This window comes from Lepisosteus platostomus, chromosome 10, assembly GCF_059453375.1.
Source record: "Lepisosteus platostomus isolate fLepPlt1 chromosome 10, fLepPlt1.hap1, whole genome shotgun sequence".
NCBI lineage: Eukaryota > Metazoa > Chordata > Actinopteri > Semionotiformes > Lepisosteidae > Lepisosteus > Lepisosteus platostomus.
In genome coordinates, this window is record NC_142620.1 from 12625958 (window position 1) to 12644017 (window position 18060).

The 18060-nt window shown below is 45.0% G+C and overlaps 1 protein-coding gene across 1 annotated transcript in view; it reads right to left on the reverse strand.

Moving 5' to 3' along the window:
* Positions 1-96: 96 nt before the first annotated feature.
* sos2 (son of sevenless homolog 2 (Drosophila)) overlaps positions 97-18060 on the reverse strand; it is a 53574-nt gene continuing 35610 nt past the window's right edge. Inside the window, exons 8-23 of the mRNA XM_088648262.1 lie at positions 16502-16600; positions 13040-13167; positions 11008-11669; positions 9476-9557; positions 9244-9360; positions 8669-8781; positions 8330-8552; positions 6796-6915; positions 6098-6260; positions 5878-5995; positions 5534-5706; positions 4982-5098; positions 4366-4627; positions 3958-3999; positions 3637-3740; positions 97-2913 (exon numbers count right to left, since the gene is read on the reverse strand). Of these exons, the coding sequence (XP_088504388.1) occupies positions 2413-2913; positions 3637-3740; positions 3958-3999; positions 4366-4627; positions 4982-5098; positions 5534-5706; positions 5878-5995; positions 6098-6260; positions 6796-6915; positions 8330-8552; positions 8669-8781; positions 9244-9360; positions 9476-9557; positions 11008-11669; positions 13040-13167; positions 16502-16600 (3024 nt within the window). The 3' untranslated portion in view covers positions 97-2412. The remainder of the gene's footprint in view (positions 2914-3636; positions 3741-3957; positions 4000-4365; positions 4628-4981; positions 5099-5533; positions 5707-5877; positions 5996-6097; positions 6261-6795; positions 6916-8329; positions 8553-8668; positions 8782-9243; positions 9361-9475; positions 9558-11007; positions 11670-13039; positions 13168-16501; positions 16601-18060) is intronic.

The window sequence follows — 18060 nt, forward strand, 5'->3', positions numbered from 1 at the left end:
ATTGGATGAAGTGGTTAGAAAATGGGTGGAAGGCAAAAAAAACCTAACTGAAATGAAAATGAAAAGGGCTTTGGGAAAATCAAGAGCGAGAGCGAATTTATATTTAAGTAGAAAATAAGACTGGGGTGATTTATTAATCTCATTAAGAACATTAATACAAAGCACAGTTAAAAGGCCACAGACCATCAAATAAAATCTGGGTAGCATCAGCTACTGTACAATAAAAAGCTGCTACAGTACAACTTATGAAAGAAATGGAAGGGCTTACAAAGTCAAGCAAAGGAGAACTGATTTCACTGAGATTTCGTAAGGAACAAACCATTTTGTTGATGTCCACAATTAAAACCATGTCCGATACCCTTGATAGTAATTTTTAAATTTACCCATGATCTGCAACACTGAATAGTAGTAGAATAGTGCCAGAAACAGGCTGGGGAACCAGGTGTTGGCACTGCATCATGAATCTGAAAGCTCTCCATGCAGTTCAGGAATTACAAAGGCAGAAGCTGAATGAACACCAGAGATAGGCCTGGCTGTGTCCTGAACTTCCTGCAGTGTTTATACTGCCACACTCACTGCTGGCTGTGGTGTTAGAAATACGACATTTCCCTTTACTTTGAAGAACAAGCCATGGCACACATTCTATTTAGCAGTCAAATTAAAACAGTGGAAAGAGGAAATGACATTATCTGTCAGACTGTAGCAGCATTTGATTGTTAAATAAGTTGTTCCTGACACATGAAGGCAGAAAGGGAATTGTACAAGACTGAGAAATCACTTTATACAGATTAAGTAATGTCTGTACGTGTGTATTTACAGATACACACTACATCAACAAAACTGTACATTTCTAGTATAGAGCTCTGTTCTAAGCATTATTTAGGCCACAGATTTTAACATTTAGACACCATCTTTCACTTGGGAAAGTAGAAAAACAAAACACAGAAAGGCACATCCGAGTAAGATGCATTGAGTTATCTTTTAAAAACGTCATTCCATCAAAAAGACATTTCTTTTTAAAGTTTAAGTTTAAAGAAAAAACCCTCTTCAAGCATCCAAATATTAGACATCAGTACAACTAGTGCATTCTTCCTTTTTCATTTGCAGGGGGGATTTGGGGTTAATTAATGTCAAAGTTTCCAAACCGGTTGAGATTAGGATTTTTAAAGTCATACAGCTTTGTAGTTTTCCTTAGCATCAAACAGAATGATGGGCTTAAGACATCATCTTTTTAAGGAGCTTAAGGACTATAGCAGTTACTTCCACAGATCCGTGGATTTCCGAATTGGGATGACTTGTATTCCAGTATAAACATCAAAGTCCATCGCCAGTGACTTTATCAACTTCACTGCTCTTGATTAAAGGCCACTACTGAAGCAGAACAAGTTATAAAGGGAGTCCCACACAGACGCTGTCCTCCTGTTAATGGCTCAGTGCAACATACTAAAGTTTAATGTCCATGTTTATACAATACAGTGCAAAGAAGAAATGACTGAAAGAATTCCATGAAATCTCAAATTTCATTTTCCCACTTGTGATGCCTAGCTGTAATGCATAAGAAAGACCCCTGCCACCTGCTAACAGCATGATTCTTCAGGCAAGCACAAGCTATGAACTGATGTACATTACTTTTAGTTCTGGTCGCTCAATGCCTTGAGCAAGGCATGATACTGGTGACTACCAATCAGACTGGTGACTCTGGACCTATGCCAATCTACTCAGTTCTATTTCAATTCTCTGAACAAAGCATTGCTAAGCAAAAAAAAAAAAGAAGAAATATAGGACTATTTCCAATTCTTTCTTTGTCTACATTAGTGTATAGGATCCTTGTAATTCCACAATACTACAGAATTCACATAGCAGTGCTGTCAGAGATGTAATTTTTGTTGTACTAAAATACTTTTTGGGCACTACTACCAGTATATTGTGCATTGGGTACAGTGCGTAGTCTGCACATAAGGTATGGTGAACCCCAAAAATGCTTTGAAAAAAAGAGATTACTAACATTAATCCTTTGCAATTAGTGTGCAACTGCACAATGGCAAGAAAGCCCTCCTAATGCATTACGTTCATGCTGTTCTTAGGTGAGCAACAGGTCATCTTCAGGGTCCTGGTGCGGTGCAGAGCTCATCTGCAGTCTCCCATCATTTGTACTGGCACGAGGCTGTTGTTGGCACGTGGGGTTTGAGTGACTGATCCCCTGAGAGGCGGCGGCGGTGGTGGTGACAGGGCGTCGCTGGAGGCAGGCCAGAGGCCGCTGTCGGCGATCGGGAGCTCCCGCGTGAAGTTCGCCTCTCCCGTCGCGCGTTCGGGTTCGTGCAGCGCTCGCCGTCCGGCGTGGCCGAGCCCGGGGATGCTGCAGGGCAGCGGGGGGCAGAGGCTGTGCCTGTGGGGGTGGGGGGGGTGAGGGCCTTAGGGGTTGGCGTTGGCGTTCTCCACCAGCGAGAGGCTGTGCAGCGGGTGGGAGAGCTCCCTCTTGTAGGTCTTTGGTGGCAGTTTGGGGAGCTGGGGGTTCGAGTTCTGGCGGGGAGGCACCGGGGGGGCCGTGACCGGCGCAGGAGGCTGGCAGAGGCTGTTCTGGCTGGCGCTCAGCGGGCAGCAGCGCCGGGGCACCCTCGGGGAGGGCGTGCCCGGCGGGGTGTTGGGCGAGCTGGGTGAGGTGCTGAACTCCCAGTGGAAGCGGCCCACAGGAGACGGCTGCAGGTTCAGGGGGTAGTTCATGAAGATCTCCGGTGGGCGCAGGGGCACAGGTGGGGGAGTATCAGGGAGGGGGTCCCTGGGGGGCGGTGGTGGCGGGCTGGGCAGGGGGCCATCGCTGGGGCCGTTGTAGGTGGGCACTCTGGGCTGGATCCTCATCAGCGGCGGAGGCAGTCTGGGAGGGATGGCTGGAGGGCTGTCAGGCCTGGGACCCGTCTACAACACAACCACATGGACCAACCCCTGGTTCACCTTCATTTTTCACTTTCAATTCAGCAACTGTTGTGTCCCTGCCCATCACTTCCTACACTGCACAGGAATAACAAGGGCCAACACCCCCACCTGTCAGAGCCAGGTGTTCATTTCAGGACATCTTTTAGGCAAGCTCTAAGCGGGGTCTCTCACTGACAGGAGCTGCCACTGTAGGCTCAGGCCGAGAGAGACTCTAGGTGAGTGGAGTGTGTGCCCTGCTCGGGGAACCCTGGCCACAGCTGGCTTGTGACATGTCGCGGGCCGGAGACAGTGGTGTCTGTGTCACAGGCCTCAAGCTGCACTCTGCTGCAAGCACCCCCACAGGATGAGCCACCTTAGGGCTGTGCTTGCTTTTACCAACACAAAAGACATCCCGTGGTACAAAAAGGTGAAATATATATGTGTATATATATATATGTGTGTTTGAAAACTACAGCTAGAGAGTAAGACCTTTGCGACTTAAATTAGCTCATTCACTCATCTTTTATTCAAAATGAGCAACTACTGCACCATATAATAAAGGAACAGACTAGTCAGTCTACAAATTCAAGAACAACAGTGTGAACAATTCACAAGTCCGTAAGATAAGGCAAAATTCCTAAACTGACAAATTGAAAGTCAGAAGAAAGAAATTGTATAGAAACAGGGCTGTATTTTGAGGATGCAGACAAGTGCATGTGGCGTTACCTTGGCCTCTGTGATGGCGTCTTTCCTGCGAGGGGGCAGTGGGGGTGGCTTGAGCAGCTCCTCGCTGAGCTGGTGAAGACTGCCGCATGACACAGAGTACGACTCTGAGAGAGACACAACCACAGGGACAGCCATCAGACCCAAGGCCAGGGCGCCACTGGAGGAAGAACAGACCGATTTCCTGCCTCTCCGAACACGAAGGGGGAAAGGAATGGTCATCAGTCGCTACAGTCACCCTTACAAGATTTCGCAAAAAGAGACCCCTTATAAATATCACATCAGACACTAGGGAAAACAATCCTCGATTTGCATCACACTTACTTGATGTTGGCAGTAGTACTGGAGCGAAAATACTGTTGCTTCCTGTTAAAGACCCAAAAAGAAAAATAAGATTTTAGAAAATACTTGTGCACTTGAGAACAAAGGTATTTTTGAGCATTTCTTAGGGTGAGTGCTCAAACGACCTAACAGTGAATTTATTGACAACACAGCTGAGGAGTGGCTCCAGTGATCTAAACCTGGATTACTGGAGAGGTTACTCAGGCCCGGCGTGTGAAAGCACACAGAAAGAAACATGGGATAACCAACCGAGCAACAGGGAAGAGACTCTTCTAGCTCAAAAATCGGAAAATGGGTCCAGGCAGAAAAGTTTAAAAAGGCCGAGCTGCAGACCACTGCATGGGGGTGTCCCTGCAGCTCAGACAGGCAGCGACAGGGACAGAGGCTCACCGCAGGAGCTGCTGAGGTCTGCATCCAGGAACACGGAACCGAGGTCGGAGGAGGCGGACTGCGGGGGTGTGGAGGGGGTGTTGGGAGAGGTAGGCACGGACGCAGTGCTCTCAGTTTCCGTCTCGGCGATGCTGCGGAAGGTGATCTTGTGGGGGGGCTCCCTTTCGAGGGGAACAGGGTGGCCCTTCAGGCTGCCTGAGGTAGACGTGTGGCGCACTGGCCGGATCCCTGGAGACTTGAGCGTGTAGAGAGTCTTCCTGGGCTGCAGGGGGCAGAAGCAAGCTTCAGTGACGTCAACACCACACACCAAGATTAGAATCGCCCAATGAAACCTTGACGTTCATTCCCTCCACATGTTGTCATAACGATAACTGCATAAACCCCAAACTGTTTTTGAAAATTGATCTGAAAACCATAAAAATAAAGGTGAAACAGAAAAACATTTTTTCAAAGAAAAACAGAAACTCGGCACAGCCCTGAGAAAATCAGATACTGCTCTTGGCAGAGCAGGTCATAAAACTGGAGCTCACAGTATCTCAAACGTCCTCCCAAGTGTGCTCATTTTTGTCAGGACCATACTGTATGTTGGTAAGATGCAAGCAGCCAAGTTACTTACAAATCTCGGAGGCTGTTTGCAGTTGCGAGGCTCTATCTCCATGGACTTGTTAAACAGGTAGTCAGAGAACTCTTTCTCACTCATATTCCCCATGGGGTTCAGGTTTTCAAAGAACTTCTAAAAAGAAATGCAAACAAGCTCACTTTTATTTACGCACAATCCTTAATTAGTTTGAGTCCACGATTATGCAGTGGATTTATACAGTCACTGCAAGAGGCCTGAGTTTATGTTAAACTGTATGGTGCCTATAGTTTTAATTCTGAACATTGCTGCAGGTAAGCAGAGGTTTCCTAGTCACCTGGCCTGCTCCATCTCAAGGGGCATCAATGACAAATGGGAGTAGATGGTACTAACTGCAGGTACTTGGTGTATAGATGAAAATATTAGTGATTTCAGGGATGATTGTACTGCTCAGATGTTTCTTCTGCTTTGGTGGCTGGTTCAGCACTTTCCTCACTAATGCGAGAGATGCTGTTAACCCCTGTGACAAACATCAGCACACCCTACTCCCTCTGGTCCTCGTCTTGAGAGGCTGGCTGAGCCCCGAAGTACCTTGATATCAGGTTCCACCCTCAGGCAATAAGGCTGGTTTTGGTATTGCTGGATCTCCCCTGTGATCTCGGCAACTTTCCGGCGCTTGCTGAAGTTAATCAGATCCTTCCCGTGGCGCTTGAGAAAGTCGGGATTCCCCTCCTCCGTCTTCAAGATATTAGTTAGATAGATACCTGGAGGACACAGGCAGGCAACTTGATACTGTTGCTTTTTTCGGACATGCAAGAAAAATCTGCACATTTTAACTTAACGTCTAGTTTTGCAGGATGCTCGTGTCTCACTAGTGTACTGAACTGCACATTGTAAAAGTTAAAAAAATGTGCTTTTAACAGGAAAACTCTTACCGAAGAAAGGCACGCAAGGCGGATTTATGGACTTGAGTTTTGCCAAATACTTCTTAAAATGGTCCTGACTGAGTTCTACTGCTTCTTCTAATATTTTCTTTTTCCTTTCTGGTATAGCCTGTCAAGGAAGAACAGTAAGAATCAGTCCTTTATGTCTCCTAACCCAATACAGCAGGATCACAATGAAACACCAATCCTACAGCACAGGTGGGCAGCTCACCTCAAAGGTGTGGTCAAGCCTGTACACCGGCACGGAGTTGATGGCGCTGACTATCTCCAGGACGCCGTTGAAGTTGTTCAGCTCCTGAAACACCTGCAGGATCTCAATGGTACGTGTGAGCACAGCCACTCTCTCCTCCAAGTTCTCTGCCTCCACTATGCACCTAAACAAAGAACAGAAGATTCACTCCCTTTCAACCTCGAGTGAACAGGAGAACAAGATTTTACCAGGGTGGTCAAAATCACTACCTGCAGGGTCAGAGTTTTTTGCTTGCAGATTTTAATTATTAACTCTCCTTACTTAATCACTGGACAAAACCGGAGAAAATCATCACCTCTCTCCAGCCCTTAGAATCTTTTATAGTTGCTTGTGTTAAATAATCATGTTTCCAAAAAAGGCCCAATTATGCAAACAGGTCTGTTCAACAGGTCAGTACTGCAGGTGGACAGTAAACAATTCACTGAATTTCCCTCTTGGGGATTAATAAAGTGCATTGCATTGTAAACAAGAACATATGGCTCTCAAGGACCGGGGATGAGTGGTAAGGATTCACAATTAACAGCGATACAGAATGAGCCCAACATACTGAACAGTCATTCACTACAATGCTATCCTCTCCTAAGTGTTCTTAACCATTTCAGCTTTTATTCCTCCAGACACAGACAGTGCCTCTCCGCCAGTGTATGCCATGTACCCACTTTTCAAACCACAGAGTGAGGTTGGTGGTGTGCCGGATCATCCTGAGAAGGTTCGGGGAGTTCTTCTCCTTGTCTTCCTTGGTCCAGACACTCCCCACCAGCTCAGAGGGGCGGACAGCCCTAAAAAGAGTGAGCAAGAGGAGAGGGCCAGTCAGAACACAATAAGACACCTTGTCAATGGCTCTTGCTAATGTCACAAAATGGATTCTCATTTGCTCCTTACAAATTGACTGTGGGTTCGTTAATCATAAATTACTACATACTGATGTACATGAATATTTACATGGATGTGCGCCTTAGGGCTGGGAAAAAACAGCATTGCTGGACAATGAGGTTTTCTGCACTATGTCTCTATCTCGGGGCAAGCAGCTGAGAGGCGGGTGAGATATAACTACCACACAGACAACCCTGTCTAATGGATTAAGGCATGTAAGCCATTGTCATATTGAGCTCAATGTCGCACAAGATGTGGAACAAGGATTCCCAAGCCCAGTCCTGGATGCTCACACACTGGCTGGTGTTCGTTCCTTTTGTTCATTCAGCTTAGATCTAACGAACAAGTTGCTTGACTTGGAATATTTGAATTTTTTTTCTCCTCAAAAGCTTGGGATTTTCTCAGACTTGAAATTTTCTGGCAGTTAGGCGCTGTATTGCCAGGTGTGCTGTATCATGTGTTTTTAGTCATGCAGCTTCTGCCTCCTTGCAGTGGGGAAGCTCAAGAAAAGCATGGCAGTTGGACAAAACCAGAATATATCCTCCTGTCCCAGAACTGTACAAAGTTGCATGCAGCTATACTTGAAATTGCACTTTACATGAGAAACTTAAGAGAGTTTACTCATTAGAACAGGTTTTCTTAAACTTTTCATTTGACACACCTTTTGGATACAATCACTGAATGTGGCAGTATACAATACAGGCAGCCAAAACTCTCCAAAAAAGAAAAGTACAGATAGGAGCAAATGATGACTCATCCTAAAGCTGATTTGGGCTCAGAAATCCCGCACTGAGAGTAAAAAAGGTCTACGTAGTGTGGGAGTCCTGCAGGGTGTCTCAGAAGCCCTCCAGTCATCACATTCTAAATATTCATCAAACCCCAAAAATATGACTGTTAAACAATCAAAACATTCTTAAAAGCTTTTTGAACTTCATCTTCTTCAGTTAACTATCTTCCGTAGGTAAATTTTCATTGAGGCCAAAAAAGCTGTACAATGGTATTTAAATCAGCATAAATTTTAGGCCAATGTAGGGTTAAAAAAAACACTGTATGTTCCTGTTCTTTCCAGGTACCGTCTTCATAAAAACGTGTTATATAAAAGAATTAAAGGTGTTTGGGTCTAAATGGGTAAGCAAAAGAATTCTCTAACAAAAACAGTCCGAATGTTTCAATTAACCCTATGACGACTTTAATGTAAAGGTTGAATGGTGTAACCGAGCGGTTGGCTGGTTTTTGATCCAGTGGGTGCGAGGGCCACCTTGACCAGGACTGGCACTCGATGAGCAGGTACGGTCCGGCCGTGTCCCCAGGACGGCTCACCTGTAGAGCTCGGACTCCAGCAGCGTGAGCTGCCGTGCGATCTCGATGGGGTGCAGCGTCATGAGGGCAAAGGTCTCTGTCTGCCCTGCCCTGCTGATGTGCCACTCCACTGGAGGGGGCGGGCTCCCGAACGTGATACTGTGGCTGACTCCGTTCAGCTGGGTCTGCATCTTCCGTCGGATGATTTTATTGATGGACTCCAACCACTTTCTCATTGACTTACCTATTGAAACAACCGGGGAAACTATCAGCTGTGATCTATATGATCTATAAAAACCTTAAGAGCACTGTGCATTGTGGGAGTCCTAAGATTGCTTTAAGGAAGAGCGATGTACTGACCTCGTGGCTGAATTACATTGGTGACATACTCTTCCAATCGGTACAACAGCTCGGGGTCTGTCTCAAAGTCATAGAAATGATGCTCCACCCACTGCCGGAAGACATTGAGAACCCTGTAAAATAAAGAAGCCTTAGTTCTGAGTTTACACAGCAAATATTGTGCCTTCAGACTCAGTTTGTTTTTAAACTCCTACTTGCCAATCACACAGTCTGCTTTTCTCCTGTTTATTACATAGTGCACGTACCCTTGCATAGAGAATCATGCCTGGTCCTGTGCTACAGGGTCTTGTTTTTTTTGTTGGTCTTAGTTCAACAACTCCGGACTGAAACACGTGAAAATTTCAATTAGTGACATTTTGCTGAAGCATTCCGAGTGTGAGTATTCAGGGGAACAGCGGTACTGTCTCACTAGAGATTTGAACCCACAGTGTTTCATTTACAAGCCCACAGCTCTTCTTTCTGCTCCACACCGCTGTCTCACTTGATTTTAGAGGAGTAAGCTGTCTGCCTGTTTGTGAGGGGTAGGTTAGTATATCAGTGCATGAACACGTCGCCTGCAGCGGTGAGGTCCATACCGGAGCTGGACTGGCTGGACATACTCCTTGCGAAATCTCTGGAGCTCTGCTGCCATTGGCTGCTCCCCATTCCACAGGGCCTGTGCCTCGGTGGACTCTGGCTCAGGGATCTCAATCCTGCAGGGAAGACAGGGTCACTTCAGTAAGTCTCAGCTGACATGCCTTTACAGTGCTTTTTACACTAGGCTGCACCAGATAGAAAAACAGACATAGAAAAAAATGCTTTTCTTACCGGTCTATCAACAGGTCAAGCAACTCAGAGGGCTTGCAGAAGGAGCGGTATGTTGTCAGGAAAGTGCGCACAAAATTAGGATCTGTAAAAGAAAGGGTTCAGCCAGGTCTGCAAACCGAAACTCAGGGGGAAATTTATCCATCACACTTCACGGCCACAATCCCTGGCTCCTGAGAGGCATGATACTGATTAATCAAAACCACTGAGTTTTGAGGTTTGTTTATCAGTTTAATAGTTGCTTGGCTTTACTGAGTGAGTAGTGTTTGTCCAGGGATAACAGATCATTTGGGTTTTATTTTCAGGTCTTTCTATTACACCACTGATCCAAGTTTATAATGAAAATTAGGGAGAAAGACAGACTCCAGTTTTTTGCCAAAGTTATAAACACGATTCTCTAGTCCAATCCATCCCAGCATTCATTGCACTAACCAACAAAGTGGAAGCACCAATGTATCTATAACCTACAATACCTCAATCACAAATGTATTATTATTTTGTTAAGTGTCCTTTTTACTTAATACCAGTCTTCTCTTTTTTGTTTGCATTGGTTCTTTCAAATCTTTTATCTGGCATTAATGTAATACATTCTACCCATAATCTCTGGAGTCTGCATTAATGTGTGGGCCTCACTCAGCTATTCCTAACATGATTCTGTCCCTCAAATATTACTATCATCTTTTCAATGCTCGACCACTTTTCACATCTAAGTAGGGTCTGGTCTGTTACTACTGAATGACCTGCTCAGATTAAGGGGTTTAAAATATTTTGTAAGTGACCTCCAATCGCAGGGCAGAGATGCAGCAGAACAACAGGAGAACCTGCATCATTGACGAAGACCAAACAACATGAGGAAGATGTTACAACTTTCTACAAGTAAGCTCCCTAGTACAGGCTACAATACCACTGTTACTGGTGAAGATGAACAAGGTCATACGTTGAGGAGAACTAACTTATTCTCTGAAAAACTGAAACCAGATGCTAACAGCAATCAAATTGACGATGGGTCCCAGCGTCAGCGCCATGTGACTGCCTACAGTACCTGGACAGGAAACCTCCTGGGAAAGGTAAGGTTGCTGCTGGAAGAGGTATTAGAGGGGCCAGTAGGGGACACTCACCCAGCAGTCTGTGTGGGTAATAATGCCATAGTGATGGGGACACTATACTGCAAAAAGGCACCATCCCTAGGATGTGACATTCAACTGAGGTCCTGACTCTCTGTGGTCATTAAAAAATTCTGTGCGTTTCTTGAAAAGAGTAGGGGTGTCACCCTGGTGTCCTGGCCAAATTTCTCCCTGGCCTTTACCAGTCATGGCCTCCTAATAATCCCCATCTGTGAACTGGCTGCATGACTCTGTTCTCCTCCCCACTGGTACCTAGTGTTTGGGGAGTGTTCTGGCGCACTATGGCTGCCGTCACTTCATCCAGGTGGATGCTGCACACTGGTGGTGGTGGAGGAGAGTCCACATCACCTGTAAAGCTCTTTGAGTGGAGTGTCCAGAAAAGCGTATGTAAGTGTAAGGAGTTGTTATTACCTGCGTACATGTGGAAGGTGAGTCTTTCAATGAGCTTGACGACGGTGCCGGCCTTGATGATGGGGATGCCGGTCTTGCTCTGCACGCTGTCCTCGAAGACGATGTTCTCCTCGGAGTCCTGCACGGCGAAGCAGTAGGCCTCGGGGGAGGGCAGGCGCAGGGGTTGCGCCTGCTCCTCGTGCTGCAGCACCGTGTCCAGCATGCGGTCCAGTGTGCTGCGGTACTGCAGCGTCACCAGCGCCGCCATCCAGGCGCTCTTCTCCTCCGCGCTCTTGGCGCAGAAGACGGCGCAGTTCTCGTCCTTGCCCACGATCTCGAAGGCGTGCCGCAGGTCGGGCGAGTCCTCGCGGTCCACGATGCGCACCTTGCGCAGCACGAACTTCTCCTTGAGGCGGAACTCGGCGCCGCTGCCCGCGCCCGGCAGCCGCGAGCTCTGCCCGTGGTTGGCCTTGCAGCTGATCAGCAGGCCGTCGAAGAGGAACATGTGGCGCTCGTGCTTGGCGCCGGCGCGGGTGAGTGGGCCCTCGAGGATGAACTCGCTGCAGCACTGCCCGATGTCCTTGCCCTCCCAGCCATCTATGCTCTTCTGGATCTCGTTCATCCTCTTGATGGCCAGCTGCTTGCTGCGGACCTGTCGGCTGTACAGCCGGTACATAGGCTCCCTGCACAAGCAGGAGGCGCAGACTCGTGAGACACCAAAGCAAGAGGAACCCAGTTGCGTGCCAAAAACATGGGCTTCATCGATGAATCTGCTTCCGTAACATGTAACCCCGTCAAAATCACTTTACATAAGAGATACAGTAGATAAGATCACTTTATTAGCCATATACAATTTCTTACATTAGGAATTCGTCTTTTCGCATACCTCCGCTTGCTCTCCATGAGAGACACAGGCACACAGACGGGGAGAGAGAAGCTTGGGGTCAGAGCGCAGGGTCAGCCATTTATACGGCACCCCTGGAGCAGCTGGGGTTAAAGCTTGCTCAGGGGCCCAACAGAGTAGGATTCCTCTGCCAGCCGCAGGATACGAACCGGCAACCTTCCACCCACAGGCGCAGATCCTTAGCCACAGAGCCACCGCATCATCCCCCAGAGATACTGTACGCCTGCATCTCTTTTCCCAAATGTTATTTTTAGGAAAATTCCCTATTACGAAGCACGTGAAACTTGTCTCCACATTTCAAACAATGAAACCCGACTTCCAAACTACGAAGAAGCGATACAAAGAAAAACTTTGAAAGCTCCGCCAAATGTAGACAGTGAAGAGGATCGCGTCAGTATGCTACTCGTATTGCATATCAAGTGTTTGCATCACATTCCACTAACTAGTCTGGGTGAGACCGAGCACAGACCCTACAGAGTGGCACGAAAGACATGTGTGATACAGTTCGGCGCATCCTGCTTTGTGCATTGTTTGCTACTGCATGTGTTCTTACTCTTCGCAGAAGAAAATCTGTGGTCTACACTTTATCATGGACGCTCAAGGTGTTAAGAAAATGAAAATTGTGAGTGTGTGTAATTAGTAACTGTACAATAGAGTACTGTACTCGGGTATGATTAATGATCTAAGTAAACAATTTTTTTATTAATAAAAGCACACACCACAGTTTGAATGTTAGTAATTATTGTTTGTTTTGTCACTTTTTGATGAAAAAAGTGTAAAGTAGGGATGACATTTTTGGGAACATAGTGATTTTCCCCCCATAAGAAACAATGGAAATGCGTTTTTCTTTTAAAAAATGTTCGCCATATGAAAGAGTTACTGGGAACGTGATAAAAAGAGGTACGGGTGTATCACATAATAATAGGTATCTGTCTCATTGCTCTGTCTTTGTCTACTACTAAAAAAATGAAACACTGGGTTTATTGAAATTATTAAGTTTATTACTGAAATTATGAATATGAGTGTTTCTATCGACTCTGCAGAGCTAATGCGATTTCATGTCGAGCTCCACTAGCGATGCCGGAGCCGGACTCCCAGCAGCCGTGCCGAGCCCGCGGTGTGCCTGCGACGGACGAAGCGGACGCTCACCCTGGCTTGCGGCGCGGCAGGTGCTTGCTGTAGATGCGCTCCACGCTGCACTGCAGGTTCAGCAGGGCAGTGATGGCCTGCTTCAGACACTCCTGGTCGTCCTGGTCTTTACTGCGCTCCTGCAGCTGCTGCAGAGAGACCGCCCCCGTTCAGGAAGAGCAACAAGCAGCGTTTCCTGGCCTCCTCCTCCAATTAATTCCCTTTTATTTAGCCTTGACCCTGTGTCCTTGTTTCTCTACTGTGTGTTAAGCAATCCCCTGAACTGCCTCTGTCTATAAGCCACGGGACGTACGCTGAACAAGTCTCCTGTGTTCTAGGTTAGGGGCCCTGAAACTCACTTCCTGGAGGAACCTTGTGTCTTAAGGTTTTCTAGGGGTCAAGTAACCTATTTTCTAAATTAGACGCACATATCTATCTATCAAATGTATCTATTTTTTTTCCAGTTCATTAGCAACACATTCCCTTACTTAAAAGGGACAGATACCTATAAATCACCTAGGAGCCTGGTTAGAAGTATTAGGGTGCAGACGCCCCTCAAAGCTGAGAACATGCACTTCTTCTTTTTAAGGAAGGCATGATCAATTCCAATCTGACTTGGCAAGCGTGAAACCCTTCCCTGCTCTTACAAGCCCTGTCCTCCCGGGTTGACAGGACAGCAGGGATGACAGTGGAATCTTCTCCTTCCCACAGAGACAGCAGCAGGTTAATGCTATCAGGGTAAGAACATGTTTGGCCATAATGTGTAGAACCCAGGGATAATTAGAGCTGTGCATTACAAACACCATCTGTGCATTTCATGTGTGGAAATGTTCACAATGAGACTCAGGTACAGGCATTTGTTATAATAATCCTTGCATTCATGTAGTGCTTTTTTTGACACTCTATTCAAAAGGGCGCCAGTACGCTCCCCACACACCAGCTATCAGTGAACACCAGAACAAAGGAATGAAGCCAATTCATAGATGGGGATTATTAGGAGGCCATGATTGGTTAAAGGCCAAGGGGAAATTTGGACACCTGATCCCCGATGCGTTTATCAAAATGCTGCAACATTCATTTTTTAAATAAGGTAATAAGAAATAAGGTGCCACTTCATAGGGCGTATATCTATATCATGAGTAGCACTAAATTGGTCAGGTTTATGTGGTAAGGATGTAAAGTAGCTCTAACAAAGTTTGGTTAACCGCACAAACGCAATGAAGATTCTTACAACAGACAGTTACACACATCAGATCCTTAATGAGAAAGACAATATTCCTGACGATATCGTTTTCTTCAAAAACAGAGGTATAGAGGTATATTGCCAGCAGCCATATCACTCTGCAACTAACAACTGGCAACCCACTGAAGCTAAGCAGGTGTGAGCCTGGTCACTACCTGGATGGGAGACCTCCTGGGAAAAACTAAGGTTGCTGCTGGAAGAGGTGTTTAGTGGGGCCAGCAGGGGGCGCTCACCCTGCGGCTCATGTGGGTCCTAATGCCCCAGTGTAGTGACGGGGACACTATACTGTAAACAGGCGCTGTCCTTCGGATGAGACGTAAAACCGAGGTCCTGACTCTCTGTGGTAATTAAAAAGCCCAGGGTGTTTCTCGAAAAGAGTTGGGGTGTAACCTGGTGTCCTGGCCAAATTTCACATTGGCCTTTATCAATCATGGCCTCCTAATAATCCCCCTCTACAAATTGGCTTAATTACTCTTTTCTCCTCCCCACTGATCACTGATGTGTGGTGAGCGTTCTGGCACACTATGGCTGTCGTCGCATCATCCAGGTGGATGCTGCACATTGGTGGTGGTGGAGGGGAGTCCCCATTACCTGTAAAGCGCTTTGAGTGGAGTGTCCAGAAAAGCGCTATATAAGTGTAAGCAATTATTATTATTATATAAATTGCATTTATATTTTCAGTAATGGGGCAAGAGATACCAGATGGAGAAAATCTGAGTCAATAGGGACAAAGTTTCTGAGCTGCTATTCACACAAATTAGAGCAATTACATTCTAAACTCTACAATATGTGAGCAACAAAAACAAAACAGATAAAATAAGCAATATCCCATCTTTGGCAAATGTTTTTGTAAATCTTGAACTGGCTCCCTTCAGTCGGCAGATACTGAAAGCATTTCCAAAGTCTACCACAAGAGGGGGTGCTTGGAAGAATAAAGGAAACCATGAGCTAAGGAAATGTTTCAAGTTCTTCAAACACCCAGGATTTGCAACACCAGAATATTCATATTCCAATTTATTCTTATGCACTGAAAGTTTGTGCGCCTGGCATGCAATTCCCAGATAAGTACCCTGTATAAAAAAAACATTGTCCGCTTACACTGGGTGGCATAACAAAAGGAGACAAACAGTAAATGGCTTAAAGATCTTCCTGCCAGTTTAAAAAAAGCAGTAAAACCACTACATTTATTAGATAGAATAGTAAAATGCTCCCTTTAGATGCTGCTGCTGATGATGATAATAAACTTTTGTTTATAAAGTGCCTTTCCAAACCCAAGGACACTGTACATCGCGAATAAAGAATAAGGTACAAAGAGTTCAATAAAAAGTAAAAGGAGAAAAAAACCCAAGAGCATACAGGTTTTTACAGATGTAGGCAATCAGATGTAGACTGATTTTTGGATTTGAAAAGAGTTAAAGAAGTTGTCTCTCAGATTCTGAGGACGATCTTTCCATATCACACTACAAGACGTGTTGTTAATATTACACCTGGTAATGAAATCCGCAGCTGACACCAGTGAAAACTTTAGACTTTCATCACCAGTCTGGTAGAAATTTCACATTGAACTTAAACATCAGGAGAGAAAGTACAACTGTCTTCAATGTCAAAATCACAGCAAGGTAGTGACCTATGTACTGTACATGGTCATGGCTTTTATTAAGACGTGTATTAGCTGTATTAGCTATCGTGACTACATCAATGTGGTAGATATCGTGGTACATATTTTATATTTCTATTCATGAGTGCTCTTTCTTGCTAAAGTACACTGTCAATGGCACTTCACACACATACTGCTTGAGCATACCTACAGAAGGAGAAGATCCACCTTTTAAATTAAAAACAAAAAACACAACACTGTCACATCTAAAATAATTATATAAAAATTACTTCTCTAAAAAAAGTGAGCAGGCAAAGCATGTTGATTTCCTTTGAGATTAAATGGCATGCCCATATGAATTTTTGCCAAAAAAAGAAAATATTAACTGCTGTTTCCCACCTCCTCCAGAGACTAATCAAACTATCCTCCAGCCAAACCAAACTATATAATAAAGGGGTATGGTGTTTTTTTTTATTCAGAGACAGGACAGAGGTCACTAGTCTCTATTCAACTGAGATTTCAACTGGATTTCCACACTACTGTAGCTTCCTGGGGAAACTGGTGGTTGAGGAAGATCACCTTTTCATTGTAGCACTGCACCAGAGTAGACCATGTTCGTACGAGACTGACGAACAAGACTTACCTGCAGCAGTTCAAAGTAGTGCAAACAGTGATAGACTGGAACCATCATGAGCTGGGGCAGAACATACTGCACAGCCTCCTTGAAACCCTCAGCTATTGACTGGGATGAAGCATAAAGAGACAGAGCTAGTCAGCAATCCGAGTTTTTCACACACTCAACACCTGTGTTCCGGTCACAAAAAGAATGTTAGTTTGACAGACATCTAACATAGAGATCACCACTATTTGACATTATGCATACTATAGAGTATCAGCAATGGGTAAATATCAACACCCCTTTAAATGAAAAACTTTAAATGTAAGAAGAACCCTCAAGGAATTGGTCTCTACACAAACCTTTGTCTATTGCAAAAAGAAGAAGCATATCAACATTGAAGGTTTCATGGCCAGTGGAAAGGGAATAAACAGAATAAAAGAGACAGAGAGAGGAGATTGTATTATGAATCTCAACACCCAGTGCTGGTTGCTGTAGACAGCAGAGTAATATGAGCTGGAGGTCACTGTATCTCTTAAAAACCTCTTACTCAGACAGCAGACAGATAATCAATACCTCACTGCATAAACTGCTTACAAGAGTCTGCACTGTTTGCCATGAGAGCTACATACACACCATTGGTAAGCAGTGCATGAAGTTCAATGTGCAAATAAACATTAACGTCACAGAATCCATCTTGGTATCAGTCAAGATTGTAATGAAAAAGTTAATTTAACAGACTTTCTATTTAAATTGTTTTCTAAGTTTTAAATATTTTCAATTTCTCTGCCTTTACATGTAATTGAACAGTACCGATCACTCAAATTTGCTTCTTTTCACTGTAGCAAATGGTGGACACATTACATAGCACATCCACTTGTGCTGATTTAAGAATTATGGCGCTCTGCACTTCAAGAAAAGGCCAACTGTGAATTCTTGGGATCGCTTGGAGGCAGTTCTACCGGGCCATCTCCTTTAATTACAGCCTCCTTCCAAATGATTGTCAGAACTGTTTACAATTACAAATGTTATTTCACATTCCAGAACAACTCGGAGTAGAAACAAGAAATCCTGTCTTTTTTTACATAGGTGAAGGCCACTCCATAGCAGATACTGTAAACCACTTGTGTGGTTCCACTCGAGGATTTTTAAAAGCCACACCTCTATAAAGGACAGCCTAATTTTCAGCACCATCACTGTACTGAGCCATCTTCCTCTTACATTCCTGACCTCTGACCTTCAAAGAGCCAAGGATAACCACTGTCAAGGCTTCTGGAGAGCAGGAAAAGGAGGCGGGAGGGACACTGGACTCTGCCTGGAGACAGTCCGACAGCTTCACTGCGCTTAACCTCCATTCATAATTGATAAGGCACTGGCTTGTAAACAGTGATGTTATTGAGGAACTGAGCATTTTGCCATTAGATTTTGTTAAGCAATGTTTATAGACTTTACAGACTTAGCACCCAATACTGAAAGACCTTTAAAACACAATACAATATAGCCATGAAATGTTAAGCAGTATTGTTTTACCTTGTACTTATATACTAAATAAAATGAGTCTATCCTTTTCTTATAATCCCTATTTA